The sequence below is a fragment of the Balaenoptera physalus genome, assembly GCF_965194825.1.
Source record: "Balaenoptera physalus genome assembly, chromosome: 3".
Taxonomy (NCBI): domain Eukaryota; kingdom Metazoa; phylum Chordata; class Mammalia; order Artiodactyla; family Balaenopteridae; genus Balaenoptera; species Balaenoptera physalus.
Window position 1 is genome coordinate 143,547,117 of NC_138890.1, and position 18,598 is coordinate 143,565,714.

The following is an 18,598-nucleotide window of genomic DNA, read 5'->3' on the forward strand; positions in this document are numbered from 1 at the left end:
GGTTCGAGCCCTGGTCCAGGAAGATACCACATGCCGCGGAGCAACTAAGCCCGTGCACCACAACTACTGAGCCCATGTGCCTAGAGCCCATGCTCCGCAAACAAGAGAAGCCACCACAATGATAAGCCCACGCACTGCAACGGAGAGAAGCCCCCGCTGGCTGCAACTAGAGAAAGCCCACGCACAGCAACAAAGACCCAACACAGCCAAAAAAATAAATAAAATGATAAAAAAAAAAGAATTAACAAAAGTAACTCTAAGAAATCCTTGGATGGTCTGAAAGTTGCTTGAACCGGTATACATGGATAAAAAGGTGAGGGAGGAGTTAAGGCCAGCATGAAGGATTCCCAGAGGAGGCACTAAGAAGATGGGTTGCAGAAAGCATTTAATTTCTGCTCTTGCCTATCCCCTGCTTTTCCTTTGGACAACCATCCTCTGCTTCTTCAGCACAGAAATCAGTACTCACACAGCCCAAGCCAGATGCCTGACATTGACAAGGTAATAACAAGCTACTGTGGAGCAGTACAGTGATATACCTAATAAGCATAGAGATGGATGAAAAATTAAGAAGCAGTAATTTCTAGAACCCAATACCATTTATGTAAATTAAAAATTCATGAAAATAGCCCATGTAAGGCAAAAAAAAAATGATCAGAGATTTTAGCTACCACCCACTGAAAGGAGACTGAGTTTTGAATTTGAGTCCAGTCAGGTTAATTAGGAACTAAACCAACGAAAAAAACCCAAGATTCTTTGGAGAAGTTTCACATCCAGAGTCTCTATAACTGATCATACACAATGCATAGGACAAAATCCAAAGTTATGAGACATAGGAAGAAACAGGAAATGTAATGCACACTTGATCAATGGAGACCCACTCCAGGATGACCCAGATGTTGGATTTAGCATATAAGAATTTTAAAGCAGCTATCTTAACTATTTTCAAGAATGTACAATAAAATAAACCCATAATGAATGATTAAATAGCAATTCTCAGGAAAAAAAAACAGAAAGCATTTAAAAATTGAAATTCTAGAATTAAAAGTAATAATACCTGAATTTTTTCAAAAATCAGTAGATGGACTTAAAAGAAGATTGGAAATGACAGAAGAAAAATTCAGTGTACTTAAAGGTATAGCAGTAGAAATAACCCAATCTAAAGAATAAAGAGAAAAAATTTTTTTAAAAAAATGAATGGAGCCTCAGGGACCTCAGGAAAGATATCAGAAACTCTAACACACATGTACTTGGAGTCTCAAAAAGAGAGGAGGGAGCAAGTGGGACAGAAAAATAGTTGGATAAATAATGGCTGAGAATTTTCCAAATTTGGAAAAAAAATTCCAAATTTATAGATTCACAAATCCTACAGAAGATGAAAACAAAGAAAAGCACACCTAGACACGTCAGAGTTAACCGCAGAAAAAAAATTTTAAGAAAAAAATCTTGAAATCAATCAGAAGAAAAGTAACACAACACTTAAGGGGGAGCAATGATAAAATGACAAGACTTAGCATCAGAAAGAATGCAAGCCAAATGACAGGAACGACATCCATAAAATACTGAAGGCAAAAAATCTCCAATCTGAAATTCATCGCAGCAAAAATATTCTGGATTGAAGGCAAAATAAAGACGTTTCAATAAACAAAAAATAAATAAAATTCTTCAGGATAACAGGAAATAACATCAAATTAAAACTTTGATCTTCAGGAAGAAGAAAGGGCAGAGGAACTGGTAAATATATGGGTTCCTACCATCGACTGACCCCAACTAGTATAAGCTAGAAGGGAAGGGAGTTGATTGATATAGTCCATATACAAGTTGACCTTATACATTGCAGAGCACATAGGCAAGTCTTCCTGAGACTTTGATTTGAGACACAATGTTGGGCGTGGGGGGCATAAAATTTAACATGACAAAAAGCGTGAAGATCCTTCTCCTTTGAATCAGATGCATTTGGATTCCTCCCCACCCCACCCCCCCACCCCGGTTCCCAGCTGCATAGACAAATATTACAAAGGAAAGAGACAGAGGATAGCCACAGGCCTCCAGTCAACTAGAGTGGATTGGTAACCATTAGAACTATATTGCAGGTCATAACTACATTATTATTGAGACTTTTCTTGACCTATTTTCTTAAAGGTGTTAAATTGATTGCAAAAATAGCCCCAATTAATGGCTTTCTGGCATCCATACTTTTTGCAATACTACCTCGCAAGAGGTGGAGTCTATTTTTCCCCAACCCTTGAATTCGAATTAGCTTTGCGACTTGCTTTTGCCAACAGGGTGTGGCAGAATTGTATGCATTATGGGTTGCATTGTATCCCCCCTCAAAAAGATATGTTGATGCTCCCAGTACTTCAGAATGTGGCCTTACTTGTGAATAAGGTCTTTACAGCGGTGATCAAGCTAAAATGAGATCATTAGGGTGGGCCCTAATGCAATCTGATCAGTGTCCTTATAAAAAGAGGAAACTTAAAAACAGAGACATGCACCAAGAAGATGGTCTACAAGCCAAAGAACACCTCAGGCTACCAGAAGCTGCGAGAGAGGGCTGGAACAGCTCCTTCCCTAGTGCCTTCAGAGAGAGTATGACCCTACCAACACCTTGGTTTCAGTCTTCTGGTCTCCATATCTGTGAAACAATATATGTCCCGTTGTTCTAAGCCACCATTTTGTAGTACTTTATTGTGGCAGCCCTAGGAAACCTATCATACAGATGGCGTGATAGTTCTGAGCCTAAGCCTAAAAATGCCTTCATTACTCTCTCTCTCTGTCTCTCTGACTACTCTCCCTCACCATAAGAATATGCCTCGCGGAGTCTGAGAACAAGTCCAGACTAGCTTGCTAGATGAGAGATGAGCCTATGCCAGCTGACCACAGATATAGCAGTAAACCCAGCGCAGACCAGAACTGCTCAGCCAACTACAGACACATGCACAATTATACACTCTTATGGTTTTAAGTGACCCTAATTTTGAGATGCTATGTTGAGATATTACTATTGTGATAAATAAATTATACAGAAAAATCATGCAAAACAAAACAATATCATGCAAGAAACACATAATATTAGAATGTTACCTATGGAGGAAGGTGAATGGGAAATAGAGAAAAAAATGAAATAGATAAACAAAAGGGGCTTTTTGCAGAATAATGAGGGTAGTATGCAATGACTAATTAATTAATTCAACCCTATGCAACAACTGTAATATATTCAAAAAATTAAGAATGAGGTCTAAAAGCAACTATATATTGGGAAGGTATGGGGGTGGGACAAGAGCTGTGTTATGGGTTGAATTATGTACCCCTCAAATTCGTATGTTGAAATCCTAAGCCCCAGTACCTCAGAAGGTAATGGTATTTGGAAATGGCATCACATGGTAGATGTAATTAGTTAAGATGAGGTCATTATGGTGAGCCCTAACCTAATATGACTGGTATTCTTATAAAAAGGGGAAATTTGAACATAGAGACGTGAACCCAGGAAGACAACCATGTGAAGATGAAGGCAGATTGCAGGGGTAGGGTGAGGGGGGCGAGGGTGGAGGGGATGCTTCTACAAGCCAAAGAAGCCCAAAGATTTCCAGCAAACTACGAGAAGCTAGGAACAGATTCTTCTTTACAGCTTTCCAAAGGAACCAACCCTAGAGACACCTTGATTTCAGACTTCCAGCCTCCAAACTGTACGACAATACGTTTCAATGGTTATTGTTTAAGCTACCGAGTTTGCGGTGCTATTTTGTTACAGCAGCCCTAGTAGCTATGTCAAGGTGTGCTGAGGAGGAAATTACTCTTTTCTTTTTTTTTTTTTTTTTTGGAAATTACTCTTTTCTGACCCATAACTGGATTATGAATTCCCAGGATTTGGACTGAATGTGAGTTGGTAGTTACCTTCTCCTTCTGTACTCAGAACTTGGTGATGTTTATTTTCCCAGACAGTATCTCTCCAAATTAAGCATTTCTCATATTTTGAATTTTCATTGAGAAATATTCAAATTCAAGATTTCCTCATCAAAATGGCAATATTTGGACTGGATCAAGACAAGCTTTATTTTGGGATTTTATCCATTTATCACAAATTCCTCTCCTGTTTCCACTTCAATAGTTAGGTTTATAATCCCCATATTCCATTGGTCACAAAGGAGCTAAAATGATTAAAAAGGCTTAATCTGAGGAACAGAAGGGAACAGCTAAAATCAGTGGTTATATGTATGATGGAGGTGACTGCAGAAACCTTTAAGTTGATAGTCAATATTTACTTTAGCTTATACTGTCCACTGTTCCTAGGTCCTGGGTTTTCCTCCCTGTCAACACTCACCTCTGAGGCAATTCCGAGTTAGAGAGGTCCAAGAAATTTTTGTGTAGCTACTTTTCTGCTGCCATCTGGTGCCTTTCCTCAGCCCCTCTCCCCATTATGTCACGGCAACCTAAAAATAAGTTGTTGCCTAAGTAACTACACACACATCATTCCCATACCTTCCATACTTTTCTCCTCTTCCTCCTCCAATGACATGCCAGTTTCTGAATCCCCATAATTCTGTTCTTCATCAGAGAACTCCATGGTTTCAGAATACAAGGAGTCCTCTTTGCTGTCATAGATAATGCACTCTGGGTCATCATAAGCATCCTCTTCCACGGGGGTGTCTCCATCTTCAGAGTACCCAACAGATTCTAGATAGTCCTCTTTTCCTAAGTGTAAAAAATCACCTGGCTCCTCATATCTCTGTTCATCCTGTAAATACTCAATAGTTGCTAGAAATTCATATTCAACATTCTCAACCAGTTGCAGAGATGTGAATTTTGGTGTGTTGTATTCCTTCTCATTTTCCCTTGAGGACCAAGCAGTTTCCTGATAACCAGCCTTCTTGTCCGTGAAAGACTCAGAGGTTTCCAAATCCAAGTGTTCTTTCTCTTTGAAGGACATGGTGATCTCAGGATCCTCAAGCTCTTTCTCTCCAGGAATAAAAAACACCTTCCCTGCTTACCCCCAAGGTTGCGGTGGCTCCATATACTCATGTTTTAAAAGTTCTGGAAAGAATAGGAAAGGTTGGGGGATTTTTATTTTCTTTTTTGAAATTAACAGATGTTATAATAACTTGACTTTCCATGACCTCAAAGCATCACCTCCTTTATTTCACTGGATAACAGGAATACCTACCACCTCCTACATAAATGGCAACGACTCAACTGTCAGAACTTTCTCCCACTGAAAAATATCAGATCACACTCCTGCCTTGCTCAAAAGTTTGAGTCTTTCACAGCAAACTCAAAGGGTAAATGAGTGAAATAGAAAACTTGAATCCTGTGTTTACTTGTGGATTTACTGTGACCCCAAACCAGCTCAGACTACATAAGGCCATTGCTAACAAAATCTGATCCTAATCATTTCTAATCAAGAAGCAAATAACTCTGATTTGGAATAAGTCCTGGAAATAACAAGACCTGTTTCTCTAAGCATACGGGTCCTGTACTACATTAGAGACCATTAACATTAATCTTTTTATCTGAGCCTCTGCCTCTCTAACATCTCTTAAAATAATCTTCACTATTTTTTAGAAAAGGAGCTACACCTGTCTCTGGTAGTAATTTACAGAACTGCTAAACAATTCATTCTGGAAGAAGTGCGCCCTCATTTGCCACTAATTATCTTTGAACGTTGAAAAATTAGAATTTGATTTGCTCCAGAAAACTAAGGTTCTGCTGGCATTCTTCTCACAGAGAAAATGAAGTTGTGGACTCTCCTGGTGGTGCAGTGGTTAAGAATCCGCCTGTTAATACAGGGGACACAGGTTTGATCCCTGGTCCGGGAAGATCCCACATGCCGCAGAGCAACTAAGCCCGTGTGCCACAACTACTGAGCCTGCGCTCTAGAGCCCGCGAGCCACCACTACTGAAGCCCGCACGTATAGAGCCTGTGCTCCTCAACAAGAGAAGCCACTGCAGTGAGAAGCCCATGCACCTCAATGAAGAGTAGGCCCCGCTCGACGCAACTAGAGAAAACCCACACACAGCAACGAAGACCCAACGCAGCCAAAAATAAATTAAAAAAAAAAAGAACTTGCTAATCTACCACATATGTGTGTTAAAAATTATTTTTCCTATATTTTCAAAATGGCTATACTGAGTGAAAGATGCAGCTTTTGGTCTTGAGTTTGTTAATACCCATGAATTCACTTACTTCATAAGGAAATTCTGATGTGTCACTAACAGTAGTCTCTTTCCAACTATGAGTATTTCAGAATGTCACTGCCAGAATAATAAGTTTATACTAGCACTAAAACAAGTGCAGGTTTTGGGGAACTCCCTGGTGGTGCAGCGTGTAAGACTCCATGCTCCCAATGCAGGGGGCCCGGGTTTGATCCCTGGTCAGGGAACTAGATCCCACATTCATGATGCAACTAAGAGTTAGCATGCCACAACTAAGGAGCCCACCTGCCACAACTAAGACACAGCACAACCAAATAAAATAAATAAATATTAAAAAAAAACAAAACAATTGCAGCTTTTGGATTGAGTTTGAACAAACAATTATAAATCCCCTAAAACAATAAGATACATCATTCCCTGCATTTTAAATCTTGGACACTTTTCCCTTTTATCATATTTCAGTGAAAATTATCTGCAGGAGAATGACAAATGAAAATAAAAAGTAAAAATTTTCTTTTTTTTCAGGAAATCTGCCTCCTCCCTCTCAGCCCAAAAAAGTATAGAAATTTAACTTACCATGATTTAAGTGATTTAAGTCCCAAATGGTAGCTGACTCTGAAAAAGTACTAAGTAAACAGTTGAGAAAAAGCTGACCGCTCACTTCTCCCTTTTTCTGTACCAAAATTAACAGCTTCCAACTTTTCTTGATGGGATCTGTAATATTCTCCAGAATCTCATACTCTTCCTCAGAAATTAGCCTCCGAGAGGTTAATGTATCTAAGATACAATCAGGATCTTGTTGGAGGATTTCAAGTAACTTTTTTCATTCTTTTTCTATGATTTCTGAGGGAACACTCCCAGTAGCCAATGTTCCTGTTTTCTGCAGAGTAGGAAATGAACTATGAAATAGTTCCAATGCATAAATACAAGTTTTAGGGGGGGGTTTTGGTTTTTGTTTTTGTTTTGTTTTTTTTAAGGCAAAGAGTAATTCTATTTGGCAAAGAATAACTATGTCAATGACGCCTAGTGTTGGAGAGGGTGGATAGAAACAAGCCAAAGCAGCAGGGGAACCCAGCCCTCAGCCCCCACGGACCCTGGCTCCCTGTAGATTATTTATCGTTTTTTGACGACTTGACTCAGTTTCATATGACTTAGCCCCTGAGAACTCCTCTGAGTCAACTCCTCTGAGAAGCCTCTCTCGAACTTCAGATTGGACTAGGTATTCTCTACTCTGAGCTCTATCTGAGATAATAAGAATGTGAATTGATTAACCCTTTTGGAGAGAAATCTGTCAATATGCAGCAATAAATAAATAAATGTGACAGATAAAAATCAAAATTCATACCATTCAGTGCAGCAATCCCACTGCACTGAATAGGAAATTATCTTATGGAAATAATCAGACAAATGCCCAAAGATGTATGTGCAAGAATCTGCATTACAACATTTTTATAATAGCAGAAAATTGAAAATAACTCAAATATCCACAAATTGGGGGTTTATGGAACAAATGTTGATACATCAACAATGGTGTTACCTAATCAGGTCTGGCTGTTCACCACTCAAAAAATCAATACTTGAGGGATTTCCCTGGCTGCGCAGTGGTTAAGAATCCACCTGCCAATGCAGGGGACACAGGTTCGATCCCTGGTCTGGGAAGATCCCACATGCCCGTGCGCCACAACTACTGAGCCTGCGCTCTAGAGCCCACGAGCCACAACTACTGAGCCCACGTGCCACAACTGCTGAAGCCTGCACGCCTAGAGCCCATGCTCCACAACAAGAGAAGCCACCTCAATGAGAAGCCCGTGCACTGCAATGAAGAGTAGCCCCTGCTCGCTGCAACTAGAGAAAGCTCGTGTGCAGCAACAAAGACCCAACACAGCCATAAATAAATAAATAAATAAATAAATAAATAAATAAATAAATAAATAAATGTAAATAAAAAATCAAAAAAAAATACTCGAGAGAGAGAGAGACAAATGTTGGTAGAAAGGAAAGTTGCTTTTAATCAGAATGCTGGCAATCTGGGGAGATGGTGGACTCAGTGTCCCCAAAAACCACCTCTGAAACTTATGCTTGGCCATGAAAGTTTTTATAGGGAAAAAGGGAACTAATCTCAGTTAATCATTGAGATAGGGGGTGGGAGTCCTCGCCATCCCCCACTGTGTGCAGACTTGTATGCAGGCTTGTCAACTTCCTGTGATTTTTCTTTAGATGCTATCTTGTTCACACAGTTTGTTCACAAGATTACTGAAGGGGAAGCTAGGGAAGAGATCTGGTCATCTGTTAATTACTTATTCTTCATTTCAACTTCTTTGATCTATAGAAAGAACCAACAGATTAGGCAAGGTATTGTGTGATCAAGATTTGAAAGGCATGCTAGGGCTGGAGATGAGTAGAGCATGGGGGGCGCCTGGTTTAAGATTAATGACAAGGCAAAAGGGCCTCCTGCAGAGAGCTCTTTCCTGCAAAAAGCTTTCTCCTGCCAAAAGCTGCTTACAAATCCCCACTTGTCAGAACATCATTCCATTTCTACGGGATCATGGGCGAAGGTCTGTCTTCTGTAACTTCTTCATTCTGACAAAGGGCACCGTATTCTTAGAGTGGAAGATGTCAGCATGGGTTTGCAGTATCCCTTTGCTGACAATTTTAGTTGCCCACTTACATATGCAGGCAGAACAAGCTACAATTATTTTGATGCCCACCAAGATATAGATTATTATGAGCAATAGTGTTAATCCCATTCTCTTAAGGCCAGTTCTTGGAATTGTACTAGCCATAGATTCAGTACTGCTCAAGGTGGAGCAGCTTATGTCATGGCTACAGTCTAGTCATCATGCAGTTAGCTTTTCCCCTCTGGTGGCAGTTATAGTATCTGTAAAACAACTCAGGAATGTGCATCAGACACTGAGTCTGTGACTCTATTGTCCTAATCATTAACGGCTTGAGCTTGCTGTTTTGCGACTCAGGGAGGCCTGGGGGACTTCAGCTTTTCTATAAACAAGAGGCAGGAGACATGAAGGAGCCTTTGTGCTTGGGGTGGGGTGGGAGTGGGGTGCAGAGTTCTGCTCAGTTCCAATGCAATACCAAAATGAAGTTAAAAGTGATGAAGTAGGGACTTCCCTGGTGGTCCAGTGGTTAAGACTTCACCTTCCGAAGCAGGGGGTGCGAGTTCGATCCCTGGTCGGGGAGCTAAGACTCCACATGCCTCACGGCCAAAAAACCAAAACATAAAAGAGAAGCAGTATTGTAACAAATTCAATAAAGACTTTAAATAAATACATAAATTAAATAAAGTGCAAAAGCTACAAAACCATTCTGCCCTCATCCCATGTACCACAAAAAAAAACAAAGAAAAAAAAAAGGATGAAGTAAATCTACACATATTGACAAGTAGTGATATCCATGATATATTATGGAAAACAACAAGTTATAGATCCCATTTTTTTTTTTTTTTTTTTTAACTAGAACTGAAACAAGGAACAGGATGTTTTTTTTTTTTTTTTAAATATTTATTTATTTATGGCTGTGTTGGGTCTTTGTTTCTGTGCGAGGGCTTTCTCCAGTCGTGGCAAGCGGGGGCCACTCTTCATCGCGGTGCGCAGGCCTCTCACTATCGCGGCCTCTCCGGCTGCGGAGCACAGGCTCCAGACGCGCAGGCTCAGTAGTTGTGACTCACGGGCCCAGCCGCTCCGCGGCACGTGGGATCCTCCCAGACCAGGGCTCGAACCCGTGTCCCCTGCATTGGCAGGCAGACTCTCAACCACTGCGCCACCAGGGAAGCCCTAGATCCCATTTTTATTTAAAAAGTTAATATGTGTATAGTGTATGTATACAATATGTGTATATACATATACATTATATTTTAAAGAAGACAGCCAGGAAAGAGATACTCCAATTGTAACACTGGTATCTCTGGTGATATGATTACAGTGGTATTCATACCTTCTACTTTAAACATTTCTATTTATTTTAATAGTTTACATTTTTTGTCTTGTTAGCTGACTTTAATTTTTTAAAAAACTATCTAGTTGGTTTTTATTTTCATTTATAGTTCACAAGAACCTGAAAACAATCTAAATAACTATCAACAGGATACTGGATGAGTAAACTGTGGTATCTCATATAATATAATATACAGCATTGAAAAAGAATGAACTTCAGTGACCCACAGCATACATAAATAAATCATAACAATATTAAGGGGCAATTTTAAGTCCCCAAATATTATATGCTGCATGAAACCCTTTTTAAAAAGCTCAAAATAATGTAAATACAGACACATACACACACATTTTAGGAATACACATGGAATCAATATAATTATATAAAATGAGAAGTAAGGAAATGAACTTCAGAAGGATGGTTACCTTGGTTAGGGGAGGCTAGGGATGGGATGGGATTGGAGGACAGGGAAATCATGGAGTTAGACATAGGATATCATCTGGGAATGAGTTTATAGATGTTTATTAAATTATTAAAGGTAAATAGTTAAACATGTAAGTGAAAGCAGGCCATGCATGGACCAATGCTGAGCATAACCAAGGATAGTGATTCATTAAATTCTGGTGTCCCTAAGGTTGGAAAAGAATAAGAGAATCCATATATGACATTAAAAATTAACTTTAGGTTGAGAGTTTTAAAATGTGTCACAAAGGTATGGGTTTCAAGAGATGTATCCCACCTAATACTAACAATTTGATTGGCAATGTTAGTAGGTTTGCCAATCTTTTTTTTTTAATTCAACTTGGTTGGTAAGGTATTCTAATAACCAGCTTCTCAAACCCCATCTCCTCCCCACTGCTCCCCCTAAATACCCTCCTCTCCCACAAGAACTTGCTCCAGGAGATCTCAAAGCTGATGGGAAGAAAAGTGTTGATTTGAAGTTGCATATTTCACAGTAAAATTTAAATTTAGGGGAGGAAGTTTAAATTCAGTTCCTTGGTAACAGGAAATCTGCATTGCACACACTTAGAATGCAAATGGAAGTGAACAGGAGGGAAGGGGGCAGGGCAAAACCTTTAAAAGAACGACATAGCCCGAGGACATGACATAAACTAATTAGAACCAAACAGGTTCAAGATGGTAGACTAGTCTAATTCTACTAGACCTTGAGCCTCAGTATAGGCTCACTGTAACACATCTGCAAGCTAAATGACACGCCCATAGGCACCATGACAGTTCCAAGGCCAACCATAAAGGTCAAAAAGTAGGCCTGGGCTTCCCTGGTGGCTCGGGGGTTAAGAATCCGCCTGCCAACGCAGAGGACACAGGTCCGAGCCCTGGTCTGGGACGATTCACATGCCGCGGAGCAACTAACCCCGTGCGCCACAACTACTGAGCCTGTGCTCTAGAGCCCGTGAGCCACAACTACTGAGCCCGTGTGCTGCAACTACTGAAGCCCGTGCACCTAGAGCCTGTGCTCCGCAACAAGAGAAGCCACCGCAGTGAGAAGCCCGCGCACTGCAACGAAGAGTAGCCTCCGCTTGCCGCTCCGCTCGCCGCAACGAGACAAAGCCCGCACGCGGCAACGACCAAAGCAGCCAAAAATAAATAAATACATTTATTTAAAAAAAAAAAAAGTAGGCCCAATTCCTGGAAATCCCCACCCCTTCCCCCAAATAGCTGGAATACTCCTCCTACTCATTAGCCTATGAAATTACCCACCCCTAAAAAACCTGACAACCCCATACCCTGGTGCCTTTCTCGCCTTCTGAGATGGCCCACGCTCTGTCTGTGGAGCGTGTTTCTCTCTAAATAAATCCACTTCTTACCTGTCACTTTGTCTCTCACTGAATTCTTTCTGTGATGAGACATCAAGAAAAGACCGTGGGTCTAAATCCTGAGACCAGGTGAGGTGTGTGATCTCAGTTAAAACACCGCGGGTTCAAGTCCCAATCTGAGTTACAAGGTTTCAGAAGCTGAAACTGGGGGAAGGGTGGGCCAGGAGATGAAGGGTGAGCTGGGGGAAGGGTGGCCAGGAGATGAAGATTTGAAAATACATCCCTCACATCAAATACAGTGAAACGGGTGTAAAAATTTTGTTTGCAGCTAGGAGTTTAAATTATGTGATTTTTTTTGAAGAGAAAAGTCAGCACTAATTTCATCTATTGTAGGAAAAAAAGGCAGGTCAAGTCAAGAGACCTGAACTATATCAGAACAACAGATGCAAGACTTATGAAGTCTCTATCACTCTGCCAAAAGGCAAAACACCATAAGTAACAGCAGAGATTGCAACAGGGAAGAGCCAATTTTGACTCCATGTTGGATCTGTTTGACTTTAGCATTTGCTTTTCGTAGCTTTTGTTATTATAATCATACATAATGGACTGCCTCAGGGAACCCTACCCACCTGTGAATGGCTGCAAGAAAGAAGAAATTAACCATCCCCTCCCCGAGGCTGGTCATTCCAGAAGATGTTTACCCTTTTTACTTTACTTCCTCCCCGAATCTCCCTCTCTATTTTGCCTTTTTACTTTACTCCCCTCGCTGATTCGATGAAAGAAACTGGCATCCAGACCCCGCTAAGATGGTTTTTTGGGGACCCTAGTCCGCCATCTTTTCAGTCTGCCGGCTTTCCAAATAAAGTCATATTCTTTGCCTCAGCACCTCGTCTCCCAGTTTATTGGCCTGCCGTGCGGCAAGCGGAGAGCTTGGACTCTGTAACAAGATCATCTGTTTCAGAAGTCATTCTACTCCCGACCTAAACCTGGCATTTGGATAGAAATCTGGAAATTCTAAACTGGCTTCATAGGCCTCTATAGAGCCAAGGGCCTACCTGACCAGGGCCAGAATGGTGTGATTTCAAGCACACCAAAAAGGGAGAGGAGGAAAAATATTTCACTCTGATGTTTACAGTTTGGGGAATGTCTGGGGTAAAAGAGACTCGGACATAGTGCCTGTCACACAATTTGTGTCCTCAGTGGTTGCTACCTGTCCTACCCTTCCTGAAACCGAGCAGCACCCTGTGGGGCCCTCCTGGGTACAAAAGCCTTTCCATGTCCCCCTTTTCTTGTCTGTAGGAAAAAGGCTTCAGCCTCCTAGATCTTCGCTGCTGTGTTCCAAAGGGTAGATTCGAACAGTTACTAATTAGGGAAGTGAGGGAATGCAGAAACAAAAGAAAGGCAGTCAAGAAACAACAGTGCAGCGATAAAGCAGAGTCTTAGTTACTCCCCAATGGATATACATAGTAATCTGATACAAATTTTTGAGTTCTGCTATGGGAACTAAGGCCCCCAGGTGGAGGTGGAGGGTGGCTGAGCACAAGATTGCTGGAACACCACTCTCTTACCTCACCACCAACCAATCAGAACCTGGAACACCACTCTCTTACCTCACCACCAACCAATCAGAAGAAAGTCACATGCCCTGCAGCCCTTATTTTGCCTTTAAAAACTCTTCCCTGAAGGAATTCCCTGGTGGTCCAATGGTTAGGACTTTGGGCTTTCACTGCAGAGGGCCAGGTTCAATCTCTAGTCAGGAAAATAAGATCCTGCAAGCCGCACCACAGGGCCAAAAAATAAATAAATGATTTTTTAAAAAACCCAAAAAATTCTTCCCCCAAAACCACTAGAGAGTTCAGGTCTTTTGAGCATGCGCTGCGCTGTCCTCCTTGTTTGGTCCTTTCTCTGCTCCAAACTCCAATGTTTCAGTTTGTTTGGCCTCACTGTGCCTCAGGCACACTAACTTGGGTTCAACAACAGTCTACACTGATCTCATTTGTCATAACACTTGTGCTAAGCAGAATAATCATCTTCCCCAAAGATGACACAACCTGTGAATACCGTTACAAGGCAAAGGACAATTAAGGCTGCTAATCAGCTGACATGGAGATGAGAGAATTATCTGGGTGGGGTCAGAGTACTTACAAGGGCCTATTAAAAGATAAATAGGCATAGTTAAAATTTAAGTGTATTTTAGCAAAAATCGATCCAAAAAGGGCAGCACCAAACCAGAAGTGGTTAGTAACATTCTATGAGCCAGGGGAAAGACTATATAAAGTGTGAAGCAAAGAAAGGAAATTATTTGATTGACTGTAGCTTAAAGACTAGCTGGTGGTTTGTGATTATCGTCCTTAAGTGTAAGATACAGTATTGTCAACTGTAGATGCAGTATTGTACTGCAGATCTCTAGAATGTATTCATCTTGCGTAACTGAAACTTTATACTTGTTGATTAAATGTTTAGTATTAAGCCGTTACGTTTGTGGTAAATTGCTAGAATGGCAATGGGGAACTAATACAACACCTAATCCAGTTAAGTCTCCCCTGAACTGCAGTATGGTCCATATGGTCCAAACACCCAAATGTTGGCCTTCTCTCTCTCTCTCCTGGCTGCACCTCCCCCTGAACCCCCTACTCCCCACCTACCACCTCCATGAAGACAGGGACTATGTCCTGTTAATGTTTCTATTCCCAGTTTCTAGAAGAGCCTAGTACTGACTAGGCACTAATCAACTGTTAACCTGTCAAAATTAAACCTCTAATTCCTAGACGTCACCTTGTTCTGCTGGTAGTTAGTTAATAAACTTTGCCAGTATTTCACAAGTGATAGGTCACGAATTCTGTTTCCTTTAGAAAGCACGCACATTTAGGATCGTTTTTCCCTAACTCTTAAATGTTAGGATATTTTATCCTTTTGCGAGGGTGGGGGCTTTCCTAGGCAAGAAGGTTACAAGTGGATTAGCGTTTATCAAGAAGGCCTGGGAACCACCAACATTAACACTATAGTGTTTTGAAGTACAGATGTCCAAGCCCCATCCAAAGCTGCTGAACCAGATTTCCTCACGTTAGAGTTTAGGAAACAATATTTAACAAGTTCCACGTCTGATTCCTTGGCATAACAAGATTGGGGATCAAATCATTTGCCTCTAAAGTACTACAGTTAGAAAAAAACATTATTTGCCTTTCTCTTCATATTCTGAGCCCAGCTCCGTCCTCCTAGCGACCTCTCGGCGATGATCAGCGTCAGCCGAAAGCTTCCGGCGGGACTGAGGAAGAACCTGGCGAAGAACCCCAGTCCCACCCCGAAACCTACACAGACGCCCACCCCGGACCCAGAAAGCTGTGAGCCCCGCCCCTCTGAACCTTCTATTGGCCCCGCCTGGCTCGGGATCCTCCTCTCGGCCCCACCCACGCTGCAGCGACGGACGCTTGAGAGCGGTGCACCGCGCCCCGCCGGAAGTACTTTGCTGGGCGGAAGCTTCTGAGTGCGATATAGCGGAAGTGACTTCTCTTTCGGTCTCTTTGGTCTCGGCGGCAGAAGCGAGATGGTGAGTGGTCTGCAAGGGCTCTCGGAATCGGCTTCCATCCTAGCGCCCTGCGCCGCGTTCCTTGCTGTCCGTGGGGGCCCGGCAAGGTTTCCGATAATGGGAGCCGGTGGGCAGGAAAGGGACATGCGGTGGCCCTCGAGAGGCAGAAGAATGGTCCTTATCTGTCTGGGAGTGCGGGGCTTGCAGTCGTGGAGCTGCAGCTGGTCTAGGCGCCTTGCTTCTGTCTGACCTTTGGGGAGCCCGCACAGCCCTGCTCCTATGGGAAAGGACAGAAGAAGCATAGTTTGAGAGTGTTGGGCTCTGTAAGCCAAGGAATCGTTGGCGGTGGTCCCTGGGCAGGAGCTCTTAGTTTTTGGAGTAGGGTTGGGTAGGAAAACCGCGTTATCTCGTCTTTTGCATTATATCTTTTTTTCTTCTTTTTAATAACGTAGCGGATTTCAAAACACAGCAACTCTTGCAGGGGGCTTTAGATGACGTGAAATTCCGGTAGAGGTTTCTGATTTAGCGTTTAAGAAAAGTCAGACTTTGCTGTGTTTATAGCATTTGAATTCTTAATACATTGCAGTGGATTTGAAAACATGTAAATAAAATAAATAAACCACATTTAAAAAAAAAAAAAGAAAAGTCAGATTCCCACAGTTGGAGACCCTGTGGTTGTCATGGTGTTTCTTTAACTGAAAACGTAAGAACGTGTGTAGAAATTGCCAGATTGAAGAATCGTCTGTCCCCTTAACTTGTAGACGAAGGGAACGTCCTCGTTTGGAAAGCGTCGGAATAAGACGCACACGTTGTGCCGCCGCTGTGGCTCTAAGGCCTACCACCTGCAGAAGTCGACCTGTGGTAAATGTGGCTACCCTGCCAAGCGGAAGAGGAAGTGTAAGTGCATATTTACGGGACTCTGGTAGAGTGTATCCTGGCGTTGAGAATTGTCCCGTGTTTGTTTTGTACCTCAGTGGGGCATGACTGAGCCTTAGGCGGTCCCTAGCAGAATGGGGCACCTGCATAGCGATGAAGTGGGGTTAAAACCCAGGGCAGGCATTTTTAAGTATATTGACCGACTGTGCTTACAAGGTGTGTGGGGAAAAACCTTATAGAACCTTCACCTGAATGTGTGTTCTAGATAACTGGAGTGCTAAAGCTAAAAGACGAAATACCACCGGGACTGGTCGAATGAGGCACCTAAAAATTGTATACCGCAGATTCAGGTACAGTTTTTATGTTTCAGTTGTAGTTGGTTCTGTGAGCTTGCATAATTAGCCTCTCAACTGCCCTGGTTGGTGGGATGAGGTATTAGCAAGGAACTTTTCTCTTCTGCCACCATAACCTTCAGATCAGTTAGTTTAGATCTTGTGAATCTCTCAGTAAACAGTAGTATGAGCTATACATGCCGGGGCTTAGTTGGAGCTAGACTCCAGAAAATGTGATGACATTTGTTGGCATACCTACATTTCACTTTCCTACCAAAATTTGTCAAGATAATCGTGCATAAAGGAGACTTTAGGGTTTTGTGGCTTTGGGCAAGTCTGCCTTAGAAAACTGTCAGTTGCTATTGCGTTTGTGTAGAAAGAAATTTTATATCTTTTATTACTTAAAGAGAGGCCTTAGAGTTTTAATTTCAGCCCCCATCTAGACTAAACAGAGAAACTGCATTTTAGTGGTAGCTTTTGAGGGGTTAACCCATGTAAGGTCTCAGCTGAGGTGATTTCTTTGTTGGGGAGGGCGGTTGTCCTGTGCAGGGTAGGATATTTAGCAGAATTTCTGACCTCTGCCGCTCAATTCCAGGTTTTCAAATTTTAAAAGACCTCAAGACAGTTTGGGCGTTTGTAAACATGACACCCTTAGATGCGCTTGTGTTCATGTGCTGAAGTGACCTTTCTTTGCGCTTTGCACTTCCTAATGTATAAGACTATTATACAGTAGTATAGGCTTAGGATTCAGTGGTCTGCTAGTTCAATGTAAGAGTTAAGAGCATGAATTGAAGCCAACTTTAACCTGTCTGTCCCTCAAAAGAGGGATAACGGTACACTTCAAGTAGGTGTTAATATTAAATGAGTTACGATATAGAGTAGTTAAGCAGTTGAGAAAATGTCTACCATTAAACACATTGTTTTTCTTTGGCTAAAGGAAAGTAGGATCTCTGGCTCGTAATTTAAGAACCCGTTTTCACAAATGCCTTAGGAATCTTAAGTGGTGGGGAAATGCTGGCCCAGTGATCAGTACAACCAAATATGTTGCCCTTTTTTCTTTATTTTTTCTAATTAAAGTTATCTGTATTCCTGAAATGGCTATCTTGAAGCAGAAGGAAGTAAATACTGCAGCTTATCAGTGATGTTGTAAAAATAAATGTCTGAACATATGAATTCAATATTGATTTCAGATTTAACTGAGATAAGCTCATAAAAATCTGTTTTAGCAAAAATTAAAATGTATGTGTTGGCATTGCTGAAGTAACTGTTCTTGTTTTTAACACGGTGCAGGCATGGATTCCGTGAAGGAACAACACCTAAACCCAAGAGGGCAGCTGTTGCAGCATCCAGTTCATCTTAAGGATTTCAATTATTAGTCACGCAATAAATGTTCCGGTTTTAAAAAAGTGTCTGGTGTGCTAAGGTATTTTTAATAGGCTTGTATCGATGATTTATATAGGTTTGCAAATGGGACAGCTTAAAATCAGATTTACTTGTTAAGTGGCTGTTCTGGAACAGTAACTTTTGAACTGGGTTGTGGTACTGCTTAAGAGGACAAGGAACAAGCAGAATTCCAGGATTCCTTCAAGCAGACAACACTGGCAGATGATGTGAAGAATATAGTGAATTTACGTAGTACAATTCTTAGTACAACACATACGGATATTTAAAATGTTAGTGTAAGTGAAAGAGTATAACTTAATTTCTTTTAGTTACATCTGTGGTGTTTGGGGAGTGGTTGTCAATCGTGTACGATAGGCTTTGGAGTACCGGTGAGAACGTGAAGGATAGGAGTTCAATGAATTGTATTTCAGAAAGGTGATTTTTTCTTTTTTCTTAAAATGTTTATTGGCGTATAGTTGGTTAACAGTATTGTGTTAGTTTCTGGTGTATAGCAAAGTGATGCAGCTATGCATATACTTTTTCAGATTTTTGGAAAGGTGATCTTAACTGTTGCTTGGCACCTAGGTTATAGGCTGTGCATGCCGTTT

The 18,598-nt window shown here is 41.5% G+C and overlaps 2 protein-coding genes across 5 annotated transcripts in view; one reads left to right on the forward strand and one right to left on the reverse strand.

Moving 5' to 3' along the window:
- Positions 1-15,178, reverse strand: part of CARD6 (caspase recruitment domain family member 6) — a 29,592-nt gene extending 14,414 nt beyond the window's left edge. For 2 of the 4 annotated variants that reach the window (XR_014261508.1, XM_082453634.1), the window contains exon 1: positions 4,477-9,595. Coding sequence is in view for 3 of the 4 variants with exons in the window: in XM_082453634.1 (XP_082309760.1) it covers positions 4,477-4,924 (448 nt within the window). In the remaining variant the exon portion in view is untranslated. Of the gene's footprint in view, positions 1-4,476; positions 9,596-15,053 lie in introns of those variants that run through there. The other 2 variants (XM_082453632.1, XM_082453633.1) reach the window with 2 other exon arrangements.
- A 101-nt stretch (positions 15,179-15,279) lies between these two features.
- RPL37 (ribosomal protein L37) lies at positions 15,280-18,013 on the forward strand. The gene is made up of 4 exons (XM_082453635.1): positions 15,280-15,420; positions 16,161-16,296; positions 16,541-16,625; positions 17,898-18,013. The coding sequence occupies exons 1-4, from the start codon at positions 15,418-15,420 to the stop codon at positions 17,965-17,967; spliced, it is 294 nt and encodes a 97-aa protein (XP_082309761.1). The 5' UTR covers positions 15,280-15,417; the 3' UTR covers positions 17,968-18,013.
- The last annotated feature ends 585 nt before the right edge of the window (positions 18,014-18,598 follow it).